The sequence below is a fragment of the Quercus lobata genome, chromosome 8, assembly GCF_001633185.2.
Source record: "Quercus lobata isolate SW786 chromosome 8, ValleyOak3.0 Primary Assembly, whole genome shotgun sequence".
NCBI classification, from domain to species: Eukaryota; Viridiplantae; Streptophyta; class Magnoliopsida; order Fagales; family Fagaceae; genus Quercus; species Quercus lobata.
In genome coordinates, this window is record NC_044911.1 from 38,849,342 (window position 1) to 38,867,070 (window position 17,729).

Sequence of the window (17,729 nt, forward strand, 5' to 3'; positions counted from 1 at the left end):
TTGGTCTAGTGCCGACTCTAGCCAACCCTAAGTCCTGACTCTAACCAACCCTAAGTGCTGACTCCTAGAAGTTTTCTCATGCTAGGTGCTGATTACTAGAAAGCCTAGGTGTTGACTCATAGTTTCTCTATCTTTATGTTTCTAGTTATTTACTTTTGTTTTTGCATCATTCTGGTTTGTGCCAGGTCACTTGTGATGTTGATTTTGTGAATCTTGAAGGATGTCTTATATATTTTTCTTGTAGGACTTTGCCAGAAATATCAAGAGAAGAATTTGAGTTGATATTTGATGAGCTGGATGATAGTCATGATTTCAAGGTATGTCCATTTACTTAAGCTCTTGGTTAGACTAAACTAAATTCTAGTGATATTTATTTTTATTTTTTGTTAGTGTTCAAAACTTTTCTTTGTCAACTGTTTGAACAATCCATCATTGGTGTAAAAAAATTTCACTTAGTCATTTTGCTAAATTTAATCATTTCTGTTTTTGGTGTCATGGATATGTTTGCTAGCAAATGTATACAGCACCTACTAATGCACATAAGACTTCGATATTTAGTTTGTAATGTTTATGAATATAAGGAAGAATACACTTTGGTTGTAGAGTGCTTCTTGTATTTCATAACAAGCAGATTTTGTTTCCATTTTAGGCAAGATAACAGCCTTGCCTCCCATATCTAGAAATACATATAAGGAAGGCATTTGGTTTGGGTCATCTTTCAAGATTCCTTATTGGAATGCAAATAGCTCAAGGGAATTTGGATCCCCATAAACCCCACTTCTATAGGAATATGGGTTTACTTGAAAAGATGTGGGTATTCACATTCCCAAGACCAGGATAGTTATCTTTTTTTTTTTTGGATAAGTAAGAAAAAAAGGAAACTTTTTTTTACAAAAGTAACAATGATACCCCATTTAATACTCTTTGACTATCCAAAGTATAACTTTTTCATCTTACACATTCGCCCTCCTATCTTTTCATTCTCTGTCTGATTTGTTGCTCTACCACTCTCTCTCTGCTAGAACACGATTGCTTGACCATTATCACTGTGGTGTGTATTGCTCTTCCATGCCTTGGTTTTCTTTAATCCATTGCATTTTTTACGTTTTAGATTTGTTATGGTATCTCAATTTTGATAACCTTTTTGGGAAGTATGCATGGCCTAGACTTCAATTCTGAGAACCATCTTCCATAAGCCATTGTAGTCTTTCCTGCATTGTCTCCTTTTGGGACTAAGATATATTTTGCTCTAGTTTTTATTTTAGATCATTTTTATTTTAGAATATAATAAGGATAGAGAATGTGAGATTTACTTTTTTTGGTTTAATTTTGTATTTTGTTGTTTATACTGTTGGTTCCTAGACAATATTTTGTATCTAAATATTAATGCACCTTATGCTCAAAAACCTAAATGCTGGGGGGGCATATCCACCCCCTTTTAGGAACTTTGTTTATTTTTAGTGCTTAGTAACCAGATCAAATTCTTTTATTAAAATTATTAGTTGCCTAGACATCCAAATAAGTAAAAAAAGGGTGATCCTTAAATACGTTCTAACCTTATGATAGAGTTTCATTATCCATTCTTGCCTAGACCCTAGACATCGAGAATCAACACTTTGCTATATGTTATTGATCTCTAGCCTTTTCTGATTACTGATTTGTGGTGGGACCTAAATTTTTCTGTTTTGTAATAAGGATTAAAATGTGTAAAGGACAAAGTTAGAGACAGAGATGTCACTTTCCCTTGTCTGGTACTAGGGATGAAAGCCTGGAAGAAGGATGAAACTTGCCCTTGATTGTTAGAAGAGAATTATGATAAGGAAGAAAGAGAGTTTTAATTATTATTATACCCTTGTATTAATTTTTTTGATATATGATGCAGTTAAATTGGTGAAATTGCAAAGACACTTTGTGTTCATCTCATTATTTGGCCTTCCCATAGTAAATCCAAAAGGATAATTCTGAAGAATTATCCTTTTGTTTGAGTAAGGTAATCTGAGTCCTATGTTAACAGATATCAGATAGGATCCTGCTATGATCCACGATCGCTTCCTGAATTTTGGATCAATTGGATGATGCATAGTGGGGCTAAGTGAAACTTATTCATTCCTTTTTTCCCCAACTACAAAACTTGAAAACTGGTTATCGACTAATGTTTCTTCCTTTCTGTTTGCTTCATTCACTTTTCTTCCTTCCTAACATAGAGGCTTCAATAAAATAAAATTTTGACACCCTGATATTAAATTTTGATCTTCTAGTTGTGCTGGAAGGGTAAAGAGAATAGTGTGATAACTCAACCTACTTCATCATTCACCCAAGTCTACCATTTGCTTACCACTGCATGACCCTTTTTGCCTTTGCTTGAGATTCAATGTTCTCACATCATTTATCTTTCAACAACAACAATTCTAGAATGCAAATCATTACAAGTGGTAAACAGATTATTTTTGGTCAACAGGATTACAAGTAGTGCAACCTAATAATTTGAAAGAACAACAAAATTTGATTTTTCTTTTCCTTGTATTTTAAACTGTTTTTTAGTAGAGATGGACATTGTAGAAGAAAAATGTTATGGTTACGATCATTTTTTGTATGTGTATTTTTCTGATTTGTTTGCTAAACTTCATCTTTTGACTTGTAGATAAACCTAAATGAATTTTCTGACCTTTGCAATGCCATTGCTCTAAAATTCCAGAAGGAAGAGTGTGTAAGTCCGAAATGCCCCAAATCTGAAACATCAGTAAGCTTCTTTTTGAGTGACAAGGAGCTTTATATTGCATCTTTGATACTATGTATTTTGGTTGCAGGAATCTTGCTTTGAATATTTTCCATCAGTCTATAATTCACCCTGCTCTAAAAAGTTGAAAGGCTTTGTGCGGAGTCCTAGATTTGGATACATTATATCCTTCATTCTCGTACTGAATCTGTTTGCTGTTATTGTGGAAACAACGGTATGATCTCTATTTTAATAGAGCTGGTGCTTTACGTTTGCCACTGTGGTGTGGTCAACATATATAGGGTTCATTGCCTTGGATTTATTTGATATTTATGAATTAAAGTTCCGCTTTAATATTCTTGTTTGATGCCTTTAGTGGTATGATCTTAGTGCTTATGAATAAACTTGCATTGACTCAATAAGGATGTAATTTCTAGATGCTATTTGTTGTCAAAGTTCATCATTGTGGTGTAAAAATAATTTATTTTTCCATCACTGCATGTTTCAAATGAAATAGAATTCAAATGGTTATAATTATTTTTCTGTCAATTTTATTATTGACATAGTGTGTTAACACGTCTCTGTGAATTTATTATTTTGAGTATGTATATTATTCTTTGTTTTAGGGTTTTATACTGGTAGAATAACCGTAGATACTAAAGATAATGAGATAATAATGGGGGATGATGATTGCTATGAGTAGTGTTTACATACGGCACATTTGGCACATTGAATGAAGTTACAACAATGATGATAATTTTTATTACTAGAAATAAAAGGTGTTGTAATGAAATAACTAAACATATTCATACATTTGATTGTAAATGAGATAATAATGAGGATGATGATTGCTATGAGTAGTGTTTACATAGGGCACATTTGGCACACTGAATAGAGTTACAACAGTGATGATAATCTTTATTACTAAAAATAAAATGTGTTGTAATGAAATAACTAAACATATTCATACATTTGATTGTAAGTTGTAACATTAGGAAATATCTTAGTTATTCAATTATTTTTCTTAAAAAGGAATATTTTTTAAATTTGAGAGAGAGGTTATTTTTTTATTATTTATTATTTTTGTAATTGTTATGTGTATATGGAATGTTTGTATATTTGTAAATATATTAATTTTAGAAATTATTGCACCTAGTCACCTACTAAGGAAAAGCTATTACAACCCACTTAGAGATGAAAGTTATTCCTCTTTTTAAAAAATAGTCATTCATAAAGAATGACTATTCTTTGTAATAAAAACATAACTAAATTACAAAATAGATAAATCATAGGAATAATTATTACATTATAGTGTCTATTATAGTCTACGAAATATACCCATAGTAAGGGGTAAATGTTTAATAATGTACTAAGGTTGACAACAAGAAGTAAATGATAATGATGATAATAATAATAATAATAATTTGCAAGTTTCTTGGAAAAATTGTACTACATCCTCATAATTCTCCATATTCCTAGGATAGTTGGTGAATTTTTACTTGTTTCTACAAATTAATAAACAAGTTGCAAGCAACATGACATCAAGTACTGATCATGCCATTTTCAGCTGAAGCATCCTCTAAATTGTACTCCTTTTTTGGCCTAGATTGCAACGAGTTTGCAGCTTGAGTTGCCCATGATTACAGTGCTGGGAAATTCTTTTTCCCATATTTTGTCAGCTGTGGATGTGTCACTGTTGAATGATTAAATCCCAGACCCCACAACAATCGAGTCTTAGAAGAGGAATGCTTTTACATGTTAACTAACAAAGGCACCTAGTTAAGTGCTAATTGCACATATGATGTCAGAAATATTCTACCAGTCATTTTTGTCAATTGATTCTGGGTCAACATCCTAAATGATGTTAGTGTTCCAGATTTATTTACCTTAAGAACAGCCATTTCCACTACTCTTTACATGTCATCATTTTCAGTTAGGTTTTAGAATAAGAAAATTGTTGGTATGTCTACCATCTGATACCTGGTCTATTTGGTTTCAAACTATAATACCAATGTCAATTCTTTAGGATGATAGAAAGGCTCCAGCACACTTACTAAAGTGAGAGATGAGGCCATTAATAGGGATATTTTGGCATTAAAAGGAAAGTAATATTTCCCTCTAACATTCTCAGAAAGGAGTGAGAAACCTTTCTAATCAATGTTGAGAGAGAGCCCATTAATATGAATCTTTTGGCATTAAATGAAAAGTAATATTTCCCTCTAACGTTCTCAGAAAATACTGAGGAAGCCTTTCTAATCAATGCTCCATTAATGGAGATACTCTGACCTTCTTGCAAGTCAAAACAAAAAATTTGACAGAACCAAGAATCAAATATTTAAATTCATTTCTTGAACACTTTGATACTCAATGGCACTCCAAACTATTAATAGAGTTGTTTTTGTAATAGAGTTGTGCTTTTGGTTTCTTGATTACTGGATCCAGAACAATTAATTGGCAAGTGGCTCATGTACCTTTGTCCTGACATTTATAAATCATGCTAATGTGGAACGCTTATTTTGTTGCAGCTTGATATAGAAAATAATTCTGCTCAAAAGGTGTGGCAAAAGGTAGAGTTTGTCTTTGGTAAGTGCTTGCTGTGGATCAACTTATCTTCATATGTACATGTGTGAATTATTGCTAAACTAACAATCTATAGTCTAAACTTCTGAGTTGATGCAAGTCTAGCATTTGCATATCTGTAGATTCAGAAAATTAAGACAACATAGATTTTTCAGCCACTATTCATGGTTGGCTGCTAATATTGTCCATTAAAGGATTTTCATTGTTACAATTAGCTTGACCTTGGTAGTTATGTCAGTGATATTCAACGGTTGACATGGTCAATTCTGTTCTAATCATCAGCATTGATGTTTGGAACCAATATTGATGGCCTTCCTGAATGTTGATACCTTTTTAGGCACAATCCAGAAGCATAAGTGTATTATATTTGAACGAAGGCTATGCTTAGGGTCTTTTAGATCACATGTGAGGGAAAGTGCAACATACGAATGCTAGATGAGAAACACACTGAAGTATGTCAAGCTAGAACTTTGGAACAATAAAATTAAAATAAAGGATAGGAACCTAGGAATCAGCTCCTAGGCTTGCTTGGAGTCAGCACCATGTGAGAAAAAAAGCCACTAGGAGTCTGCACCAGACAAAAAACCGAAAGAAACTTTCATTCATCAAAATCGCATCTCCTTGAAAGGAGTACAATAGTTTGCTTATATAGGAATACTAAATCCTAATTCTAATTAGCATAGGAAACCCTACTTATTGAATGATAGAAGTACACTAAGCTTTAAATAAAAATACTAATTAACCTAATTGAGTACTGGGGCCTAAATAAAATAAAATTTTAATTAATGTCCAAAAAGAAATAAAACTAAAACAAAATAAATTGTTGCTTGTGGTTCCCACATCATCAACAACACACACACACGTGCTCAGGCAAAGGAGCATTCTGAATAATAGCTAAACTTATTGATGGCAGTGTTGGCAGTCTCTATTGCTGCTAGACTGACTATTAAACTTATTGATGCATGCTCGCTTAACAGGAAATACTTGATAATCTTGGGTAATAGTCTTTGGTAGTGATGGTAAGTGAAAAAGAAACTACTATACATGTTCTGACTTGGGCTAGAAGTCTGTTTTCTGCTTTGAGAGTTTTCAGTGTTGGTACTCCTTTAGAAATGTTGTACTTATTAACTTGCTCTTTATTACCTGATTGGTCTCATTACTCCAAATTATGTGTGCTATATAGACTAATCTTAGTTTCTGTTTCTGAAATTAATAGGTGGCTTTTTCTTCTTCTTTTTCTTATTTTGTCTTTTTATCCCACAGGATGGATATATATGCTGGAAATGGCTTTAAAAATATATTCATTTGGATTTGAGAATTATTGGAGGGATGGTCAAAACCGCTTTGATTTTATGATCACTTGGATAATAGGTAATCAGATTGGAAAATAAAATCCCTTTGTAGTACTATTTATTGCAATTTCTTTACAAATCAATCTTATAGGCATCATAACAATATTGCTAAATTTGATAAATGGAATTGTCTATAGAAACAACTTCTGCTATTGCTAATTGGCCCTTTTGATTATTATATGGAATAAACATCATTCACTTCTTTGGTTTGTGTTATTCTCTGTTCCATTTATATTGCTATTGATTGATGATTCTTATGTCTACAGTTATTGGAGAAACCTTGACTTTTGTGGCCCCTCAAGGACTTACTTTCCTTTCCAATGGCGAGTGGTAGGGAATATTTTTCTTAAAAATATTTTTCTTCTTTACATGAGAGTTCGTCATTTTGCCTCTGCATTTGTCCTAGCTCTTTGCTATTGAGTTTTTACATAATATGAAAATCTTAGTCTAGGCATGATGACAATTTTTTGGATGATCTTTACATGACCTCCCCATTGACTTCATCAAATTGCTGTCAATGTAGGATACTTCTTAATGATATTTACATGTTTCTTATAGGAAAACACCAGTGATCATACCACAGACCTGTGTTTCCTCTGATGTCCACAGAACATTAAGTTGATAAATTTGATACAGGAATTTTATGGTTTATCATAGCTTTTAAAGCACTTCCTCATCTACAATTTTTTCTCCTTTGTTAATGTTAACAGGATTCGCTACCTTCTCCTCATAAGAATGTTAAGATTGATAAGGCTGCTGATGTACGTCAAGCGTTACCGTGCCTTCATTGCCACTTTCATAACCCTTATACCAAGTTTGATGCCATACCTTGGAACCATATTTTGTGTCCTATGTATTTATTGCTCTCTTGGTGTACAGGTAAATTCTTTTCTCTTGCTTGCTTTCAAAGAATGTAATTGACTAATATAAAGATGCTCTTCTTCTTTCTTCACCAATCTGTGCTTCCCTATTATATTAAATGGAAGTACATGGAATATGTCTAACCTGTACTTATACAATTTTTCTTCAGCATATGTTTGGAAATACTCAAGTTTCTGTTATGTGTCTTCACAGATTTAAAATTTAATATATGGTGTGGAGGGTCAATTTTGTACCTAATTGATTTAGACCTAGTTTAAATGTTCCATCAGTCACATTTTGAAGGTTGATAATTCTAATCTATAGGTCCTTATCATTTGATACAGCATGTCTTTTAGACATCTGATAAGCTATATCCATGTATAATATTGAATATTTCCCCATTTATGTTACTGTTAAAACATTCTCCAATTTTTTTTCTTCTAATTTTTAGATCTTTGGTGGGATTGTCAATGCTGGAAATGCCAGTTTGGACGGGACTGATCTTTCAGATGATGAGTATCCTATATTCATTAATAAACTATTTTCTAAGGTTTCATTTTATCCAGCCATGGCATAATTGTGATATCTTTCTGTTTTACATTGATAATAAAAGGCTATTATAGGAAAATTCTATTAGATATTAATATTCAATCATTTTGTAAATTGTTTATTGCTTCTGCAAAGATTTAATTGCAACAAATGTCATTTTCCTCAAACAATTTTCTTAACAAAATCAGCTATTTACTTTTCAATTTCAATGACTATCCAAATGGGATGGTGACACTTTTCAATTTACTGGTCATGGGAAACTGGCAAGCATGGATGCAGGTATAACTACTGTTTTATTTATAATTTTTGTTGAATTATATTATCCTGAATGATCATCTTTCTCTACATAGTGAATGATACTGTCTGTTTGGCTATTCTTCTATGATTTATGTCCTCATGGAATGCTTGCTGGGATTTTCCCTTTTTTTTTTTCTCTCTCTTATTTTTTTTTTTGAAATGTGATCATGAGAAGCTAGGCTTTCTTGACTGTACCTCCATGTTGACTGAAGATTTGGGGTTCTTTATGAGGGAGCTGTTAATGGGTTGGCTACTCTGAACCTACCTGAAATTCAAATTGGAAATCTGCAAACTACAACCACTAGATCTGTAATGCATCGCAAAGATTGCACGGATCTAGACAATCCATGCATTTTGATCCCACATGGGACCCATGGATTTTATTTAGGCTCCACCTAGTGGATGGTTTGTAGAAACTCCCACATAAGAGAACTGATCTTGTGGGAACCTGTCACAACCCAAACTCAATCAAACAATTGGTTCTTATGAGTCACAGAGATGCAACCATATTCTTGGGCACAATTCTGTTCATGCATGTCATGCCATGATGGGAAAGTGTTGTATCTAACATGAATTCTCTCTCCTTCAAAGTGTTCAAGTTACTTGGTATGATCCATGTCATTGTGTCTGTCCCAGCATCAAGGCTTGAATCCTTTTTTGGTTCAGTAGAGTTACTAGCTTAGCACTAAAGCATTTGTTTTCCACCCTACAAAATATCTGTTCATTTAAAATGTCAGTAAACCGCATGTAGTGCAGACAACTAATATTTGGACTATAGAAGAGGTTCAGGCATATTTAAGTTGTTATCAGCAGTTCTTCGTTAATCCTATGTTATTACTTTTATGGTTCAATTAGTTAAAATTGAACTATAATTGTAACCTACACTTTGTGTCATTTTTTTAATTGCCATTCATCATTTCAGAGCTACCGGGAATTAACAGGAACTGCATGGAGCCTCACTTACTTTGTCAGCTTTTACTTAATAACTGTCTTATTGCTTTTAAATTTGGTAAGTTTTATTAACTTTTGCTCCATTTTTTTTTCCAACCATGTTGCCTATATGTTTTTTAAAATTAATAAGTTACACAAGCACTTAGTGTGGTCTGAACCCACTACAGGAGAAGGAGGTGCCATTTGAGCTAAAGCTTATTGGCCCTTTCTCCATGTGTTGCAGAAGCAAAATGCCTGCCATTTGATTGTTTTGCAATTTATGAGGTAGAGCAACGTTGTTTCTTGAATAAGATGCTGCAAAAACAGATTTTCAGTAATTGACTAAAACCAAACTTGAAATATGTCATTACAGTTTTGTTTGCTAAAATTTCACATAGAGAGTGACAGTAATTACCTTTATGTATGAAGCATTCATACATAGTAACTTCACAAGGGTCAGCCCATAACAAAGAACAGTTTTGGTTTGGCTAAGTTAGGGGCCCTGATTCCTTCCTAAAGATTTTACCTGTGACTCCAAACAGGGTTGTTGAGAATGACTTACTTTTAACATTTTAAGGATTTTCTTATCGGGAATTTGGAATATGAGAAGCCTCTGCTGCTGTGGCATTGTTGTCTTAATCTTAAATTTATTTGTTTAGTAAATGAAGAAGCTCTACTTGGAAAAGATGCCCCTTTGCTTAATGTGGGTAATTTTGAGAGAAAGAAACAATTATACATTTTAATGATATTGAGCTCTCGGTTATCGATCTGATATCATTATTTTTTAGGCAGTTGTAGTTTGATTTGGGCTTTAGAAGCATGATCTAATGTAGAGTTTATTTATTCTGCTTCTTTTAGCTTGCAATTTTTGTGAATTGTATTGCTTTAGGTTTGCTTTATAATGTCCTGTTGACATGATGTGTTCCTCTTTTCAAAACAATTGTGTATTTATTACCCAAACAAATGAAGATTAACTTTAGAGTTTGTTTTTCATGTAATTTCAGATTGTAGCTTTTGTATTGGAGGCATTCTTTGCTGAAATGGATCTCGAGTCATCAGAAAATTTTGAAGAACAGGATAAGGTTGGTAGCTGTTCTGCACTTATTATTATAATAGAAAATTAAAGTTATGCAGCCAGGTCCATCTCTTGAAAATGTGAGCATGATGCAATTATATGATTTCCCTTTCACTTAAGAAAATTACATAAATCCTCCTATAATTCTAGGGTGATTTTCAAATTAACTCTTAAGTTTCTCATTCCATCAATATCCACCCTTTAGTTTCAAAATTGTTGCAATCTAGATCTTCATTGAGGTTTGATTAACTAGAGATATTAGAAATTCAAGCAAACTGCACTTGAGAGCTATTTGGGGGCTAAAGGCCTTTCACATGAACGATAAAATGACAGTACAAACTTACAAAATGATGGCATCTTCATTAAATTGTGTTTATTGATTAGGTTTTACATATAAATAAACCGTTTTCTGAATTTTGTTTTGTGCCAAAATACCATCTGCAACTCTCGTGTAGAATATTTATTGCTTAGATAAATTCTAAGTACAACTTATATGGATTTCCATTATTTTTAGTTAACAAATTCAAAGACTTACTAAGAGCACATTGTAACACTTTTAAGATTATAGGGTTGACATTAGTGCAATCAAAACTTTTAGGTTTAGTTTGACGCTAATACCAGGCTCTGGGGTTTATTTTGTAATTACTTATAAATATATTTTGAAAATTGTTTGATTATCATGTTACTGGGTTGTGAAATCCTATAATTGGTTAAGATGAAGACACAACTCATGAAAAAAAAAATATTGCATCATGATTTGATTTTAGCATCTAACTTGTCATTTTCAGGCTTTCATTAACTATCTGACTAATCAATTTTAAAGGAACATTTTTTTGAAAAGTTACATGGGTTGTTGTCCATACAAGCTCAAGATACCTCTTGATTTGGATTATTAATCCACTTGTATGGCAACACTGCAGAGATAATGCAGGCAATTCAAAAGTTTTAAAATTGAAGTTGCAATTATTTCCTAAGTTAGGTTGTTTTGCATGTTGCTCAAATTTTCAATGATGTTAATAGGACCATGTTAGATTATTTATTCAGGCTTCAGAAATGATTAAGATGGAAGTTTGCCCACATTGCTCAGCATTGCCATATATACGTTCTGAAAGTTACTTGATATCTATATTTTTGCAAAACAAAATTGGCAAAGTAATGGCTTCTTTGCTTTTTATTAGCAATAGATAAATCATTATTGTTATCCACAGAACTTATCACTTCCATTAGAATTAATTTCCTAAACTAATCATCTGTTGTTATTAGTAGGAGCCTTTTTTATTTTTACTTTTTTTTACCATCATACATTTAAGCTGCACCAACCCTCATTATTTGAAATGAAATCTTATTGACCATAATTAGAGTTTTTCTTGCTTTGAACTGGTTGTTGTTTGTGTTAGTCTTTCTTTCTTGTCACCATAGTCTCCAATGTTTTTGATCCCCTCACCAGTTTATACTTATAGTTCTATGAAAATATTTAAATCATATAATTATTTTATTACCTTTTCAATCTAGGAAGTACAAGGCAGAAAGGATCGTCGACGATCTGTTGGGTATGTATGGTGAACTAGTTTAAAGATTTGCAAAGCTCTATTTGCATCCATTTTTGGACGTTAACAGCTACCTTGTCTTGTTCTTTTGGCTTGGTGCAGTACAAAATCACGGAGCCAGAGGGTTGATCTCCTTCTTCATCATATGTTGAGTGCAGAGCTCGATAAAGAGCCCCCCAACCCATAGATTTGCTTCATTCCACTTGTGGTAACTGAACTAGACCTCACAAAATCTTTTTACCAAGATCTGATCACTTTATAAGACTGAAAAGCAACATTTTGTTTTCCCATTGGATTTGCTATTGTGAATTACAAGTTAGAACTTCACAAATTTCTCATTATAACTCTGTTTTTGACAATTTTTTGTTTTCCATTGCAATAGCTAACCTGTTACCATTTTATATCTTTGTGAACTATAGAGAAAAATTTTGAAGCCGTTTTGCCCTTGCTTTGGGGTATTTAGCCTTTACTCTTTAGTAGTTAGCAAAGCAAAAGAATTTTTTCAAGTGATTCGTCCTGGAAGGAACCATGCAATTGCTTTAAATAGTGAGCAGCAGACACACTCTTTGTTTTTCATGCCATTGGTACCAGGTTCTCCTTTTTGGCAGGCAGCTTAATTTCTGTTAGCCTACACAGCTTATGTTCTTCAAAAGCCCCCCCTCCCCCCAAATTTTTTATTTTTTTTTGGGTACAGAGTTTGATTACAAGAAGTTGTGCAACTACATTTTGTTTTTGTTATAGTTTTATATTGTATTATTGTTTGTACATGTGAGGAAAGTATATTTAGCAGTGGAAGTGATTATTGTTTCAACTTTTGAGGGTAGACTACGCAAAGCCTATAAAGAATAAAGGGGAAAGGAAATTCACATAATGCCATGTGCGGATGCCACAGCATTTTTTGTATGCCTATATTATGCTATCCAGCATCTTAATCTTATTTTATTTTAATGCAAATTATAAAGAGGGCTGTCTAACTTTTTGGAAAATGGTCCAACTTCTTACATATTCAAAGATGTTGTGCTTGATCCATTATTCACTAACTGAGCTATATAATTTTGGTTTTAAAAATAATTAATGGTTTATTATATCAAGTCAAACCCATGACGAGGGCCTTATAAAGCTTGTAGCTAGCTGGTGCGGTACTATTACCAATTATACGATATTTTGGCTATACGAGAAGAACTGAGCCCACCACTGCTTCATTTGGGTGAGTCGGGATCTCTCTAGGGACTAAGTGCTTGGTGGAGTAAGGGGAGGGCACGGGTTTGAGCTGAGCTGCAGGGGCACCATATTTAGCATGTAAATCGTTTTTTTAATTTATAAAAAACTCCTAAATTCTATTTTATATTCTTGGCTGCCTTTTCTCTTTTAAATTATTTAAAAGAGGATTTTATTTTTTTTTTTCCTCCAAAAGCTTCTACGAAATGGTTTTTACCTTTTTGTTTTTGTTTTTAGCCACTAGAGGAAACTGACTCCATGAGATTAGAGGCGTTTTTATACTCTATATATATATATATATATTCAACACAAATTGGAAGGGGCCAACGCATTATTGTCAATTATTAGTAAATTAGTGGAATCCCTTCACGTTCACTACACCACACAAGGCTTGGAGCATCAATTGTTTTAAAAAAAATATAGGTAGATATGAAGGTTAGCATCTACTTTTGAAATGAAATGACTCCATTTGTTGAAATTTTCTTTTTTGCATATCCGTATTTTGTAGGACGATTAAGAGAATCTATAGGCACCAACTCCTAGATCTCATGATCTATCAATAAAACATCTTAGGATAACTAGCTAAAAGAATCTACATTATGTTGAACTTTGTCTTAAACTAATAAATCTTGATGCTTCAATAACACTAATTTAACCTATAGTTTTAGGGGAGAGGTTTAGGTTCAGTTTATAGTAGACTTGATGGGATGTTGCCACATGGCACTTCTTGGACACATGGTAGCATCCTATCGGGTCTAGTACACATGACACTAGACCCAAACAAAACCCTAATTTTCTAATTGTTTGCAATTCGAACTCTTAATAGGTCTATTTCTACTAAAAGGAAAAGATAACAATATATATATATAACTGTCTAGAAATTTACAATCCCTATATGTGAATGGTGGGTAATACTATATCACTAAAATCATAAAAAGTTTACAAAAAGCCTAAAAAAAATCATCATAGAGTAACACAATTTAATCAAGATGTCATTTTTCTTGTTTAGTACATATATGTTGAGTCTTTTAATATAAAAAAAGATTTTGTTAATGAATTCCCTAAGAGTAGTGGTTAAGATACATTCAATGATTTATTAAATAATATTTTTATACATTTTAAAAACAAATAAAGTCAAACTGTACACATTAAAAAAAAAAAAAAATATATATATATATATATATACACACAACCATAATGAATTTGTGCATGTAAACTAATGAATTATTAATGTGTATTTTATTTTTTGAAAAGTGTGCGTTACAACTCATATTTAAATATTTAGTAATCTTTAACTTAGACATGAAACCTATATAAAATCTCAAGTAAATTTTACCATCTATTTAACTTATTAATGACTACTCATTATGGGAACAAGTTAAAACAAACTTAGAAAGTCAAGTGATTATATAGTTGAAGTATATAATTGAGAGAGAAAGAGAGTGAGTTATGTGGCTTCATTGAGTGGTACTTCTAATTATTAAATCTCCACCGGAGAGAGCATCTCTTAGTCATCTATCCTTATATAGACCCCCATCCCATCCCATCCTCATCATAGAACAAGACAAACCTCAGAGAGAGAGAAAGAGAGAGAGAGAGAGAGAGAGATGAGGAGCATGAAAGGGGAAGTGGTGCTCAACATCCCTGCTGAGAAGGCATGGGAAATGTACAGAGACAATGAAGTTATCAGCAAAATAAATCCTGAAATGCTTGCCCAAGCTGAATACATCCAAGGAGATGGCAGCCCCGAAAGTTTGAGGCTTTTTAAGCTTGGCCCTGGTATATATATATATATATGTCTTTCTCAAGCTTGATTTATATGTCACCCTTTCTAAAAGAACCGAGCGAAGTTGCTCGAGCTCATTAACAAACTAGATTATATATGCAATTTTAGTTCATTTTCTAGTTGAACTAACTTAAAGTTGTTCATGAACTATTTTGATTACCATATTCTTTTTTCATATGTAGTAAAACCACTTCACATAACTATACTAGTAATTAACAAATAAACTATACTTGAAATTATATTAATTGAATTAAGTAAATAAAATGATTTTGTGTATGAATTAAAAAAAAAAATTAGATTCATAGAAAATGAAATAGGTTATTTATATTATTAATAAATTACAAATAATAATTTGATATATATGAATTTACTTGCTAACTTAAAAAATCCAATATCAAGTGTGTGTGTATATATATATATATATATATAATGTCTATATAAGTATATTTTTATACGTTTAAACATATAATTAATGTTGTAATATAATTTAATCAAGCTTTATATTCATGACTTTATTGATGGATACATTATTAGATTTGAGATTGGATCATGTAATAGTCAAGCTTAAACTTAAGCTTAACTTGTTTACTAAATTTTTTATTTTAAAAAAAAGAAAAAAAAAAAGAACATAAACAAGTTATTTCTCAAGTCCATACCTATTCATATCCTATTCGTCCCCAAATGAAAGTTGCTTCAGAACTTGCCTTAAATTCTATGTTTGATTTAATGTTTATATTTTTAAAATTTTCTTAGTAATGAGGAAAAGTAAATTTAAAATATAATCTATCACTTACTAATATTTATATATAGAAAATAAGAAAAAAGTTTGGACTTCAAATATATTTTGAGCCTTATAAGTTTCAATCTCTAATAGAAAGATGACATGTACAAAATCAATTCCAAAAAAAAAAAAAAAAAAAAAAAAAAAGGAATATGAATTTTATACAAATCATAACTATCGAAAGCTCCTTAACAAGATTATTGCAAGTTTGAATTCAAGTTTAATATCAGAATCACCTTCCACCTTTAACTTAAACTTGAGAACCAAAAAAAATAAAAAATAAAAACCATTTCATGCATGAAAAAAAAAAAAAAAAAAAAAAGAGTATATAATTTTGTGCACTTACATTGTAATATAAAAATGGATGCAAATTCTGATGCAAAAGTGGTGGACGCACGCAGCCATCAGCAACTACGTGAAAGAATCAACTGAGAAGATAGAGAAGGTGGAGATGGGGCAGTCCGTGACATACCGTGTGATCGGAGGTGACTTGAGGAGGATGTACGATCCATATAGGGTCACCTTCTCATTCATTCCTGTGGAAGGAAAAGAGAATGAGATGTGTCTCGCTGAATGGAAGGCTGAGTTTGAGCCACTCACTCCAGAAACGCCTCCACCATTGAAGGCAAGAGATGCTGCTCTAGGATTCCTCAAGTGGTTTGAGAAGTTTGAGCTAACCTGCTAGCTACAAATTAGCTTAGCTAGCTAGGTCAATACATGAGCTATATATGGTGAATAAGAATAATAAGATGGGGATGCTGTGTGTGTTTCTTTATATATTGAAGTCAAATTAGGATATATTTATGTACGTCAAAATTTATGAATGTCGATCAGTCAATGACTACTTGGGATTTCACGTACAGTTGTTTAGTTTGTATTTGTGTATACATATATATATATATATATATATATATATATCATACAAATGACTATATGAGTTTGTAATTCAAGCTTGACAAACCCAAACAACAAATAGATATTCTATGTTTGGGCTTCTGATAATAATTGAATTGATATCAATATATATATATATATATATATATATTTTTTTTTTTTGGGTATCTAAGTGATCATATTGTAAGAGTGGGGACCCGGGGGTCCTAGAGGTTGATTTTGGATCAAATTTGAAGATACGCATTTTAAATCAAGTATAAAAAATTTCCATTCCAATTAGGCTTACTCAATTATTCCCTCACCGACTTGCCCTACTACCTACAATCCATGTAGACAACTCTCTATTCCCTTTAAATCCCCATTTTAGTGGAGCAAGAATTTTGAATTGGAGAATTTTAAAGGGTACTACAAGTTTTACTAAAATAAATAAAATAAAATAAAAATAAAAATTGAAAAACTTACGTGACAATGAACATTATTGTTGCAATTTTAATAACATAATAAATAGATGTTTAATTAATTTTTGTGAATGGTAACTGTAAGGACTCAATTTGTAACGACCACAAATTGATTTATTGGGTTCAAACGTTAAAGGCCCAAATAATAAATTTGTAGAAAGTGGGCGAAAAGGCTAGGCCTTGGTCACCGGACAGAGGCTAGTCATGATGTTCTTGGTAATTGCACAAGGGTGAACCGCGCTTGCCCAAGAAGATTTTCTCCTCGGCACAGCCTGGGAGGCTCTAGTTCTTGGCCCTCCTCCTCTTTTTTTGGATTGCTTCCTTCTCCTTTTTATACTAGCCTTTACCCTCCTTCCAACGTCCACATGTAGATTTAGCTTTCTAGGGCTGATACTTGTCCTATCAGCCCATACCCAAAGTGGTTGGGAGTGGTTGTAAAAACTGAAAAGTATTGCTTTGTTAAGCGCAGAGTACTTAATTGCAATAATGGTAGCTTTTCCCTTGTCCTTTGTCGCCACACTGTTCAGGGGTCCTTTCCTCATCAATGTGGAGGTGTTTAGCTTTTCCATGCACCGCTCCTATACCGTACTCACCCTTTCTTCTAGGAGCACTTTGGGATGCCGAGGACAGAATCGTCCTCGGCTATATCTAGGCCCTTTGGACTTTCGTTAGATGTCCTCGGCAA

At 32.5% G+C, this 17,729-nt stretch overlaps 2 protein-coding genes across 3 annotated transcripts in view; both read left to right on the plus strand.

Moving 5' to 3' along the window:
• Positions 1-12,849, plus strand: part of LOC115956096 (two pore calcium channel protein 1A-like) — a 33,425-nt gene extending 20,576 nt beyond the window's left edge. Inside the window, exons 11-24 of one of the 2 annotated variants that reach the window (XM_031074562.1) lie at positions 245-317; positions 2,642-2,707; positions 2,808-2,951; positions 5,242-5,299; positions 6,560-6,667; positions 6,915-6,978; positions 7,359-7,527; positions 7,961-8,025; positions 8,247-8,337; positions 9,278-9,364; positions 10,290-10,367; positions 11,873-11,910; positions 12,010-12,115; positions 12,327-12,849. In XM_031074562.1, coding sequence (XP_030930422.1) covers positions 245-317; positions 2,642-2,707; positions 2,808-2,951; positions 5,242-5,299; positions 6,560-6,667; positions 6,915-6,978; positions 7,359-7,527; positions 7,961-8,025; positions 8,247-8,337; positions 9,278-9,364; positions 10,290-10,367; positions 11,873-11,910; positions 12,010-12,094 — 1,126 coding nt within the window. In that variant the 3' untranslated portion in view covers positions 12,095-12,115; positions 12,327-12,849. The other variant, XM_031074563.1, reaches the window with a different exon arrangement.
• A 1,809-nt stretch (positions 12,850-14,658) lies between these two features.
• Positions 14,659-16,471, plus strand: LOC115955096. The gene is made up of 2 exons (XM_031073148.1): positions 14,659-14,904; positions 16,094-16,471. Exons 1-2 carry the CDS (start codon positions 14,733-14,735, stop codon positions 16,375-16,377), a joined length of 456 nt encoding a protein of 151 aa, XP_030929008.1. The 5' UTR covers positions 14,659-14,732; the 3' UTR covers positions 16,378-16,471.
• Positions 16,472-17,729: the final 1,258 nt, after the last annotated feature.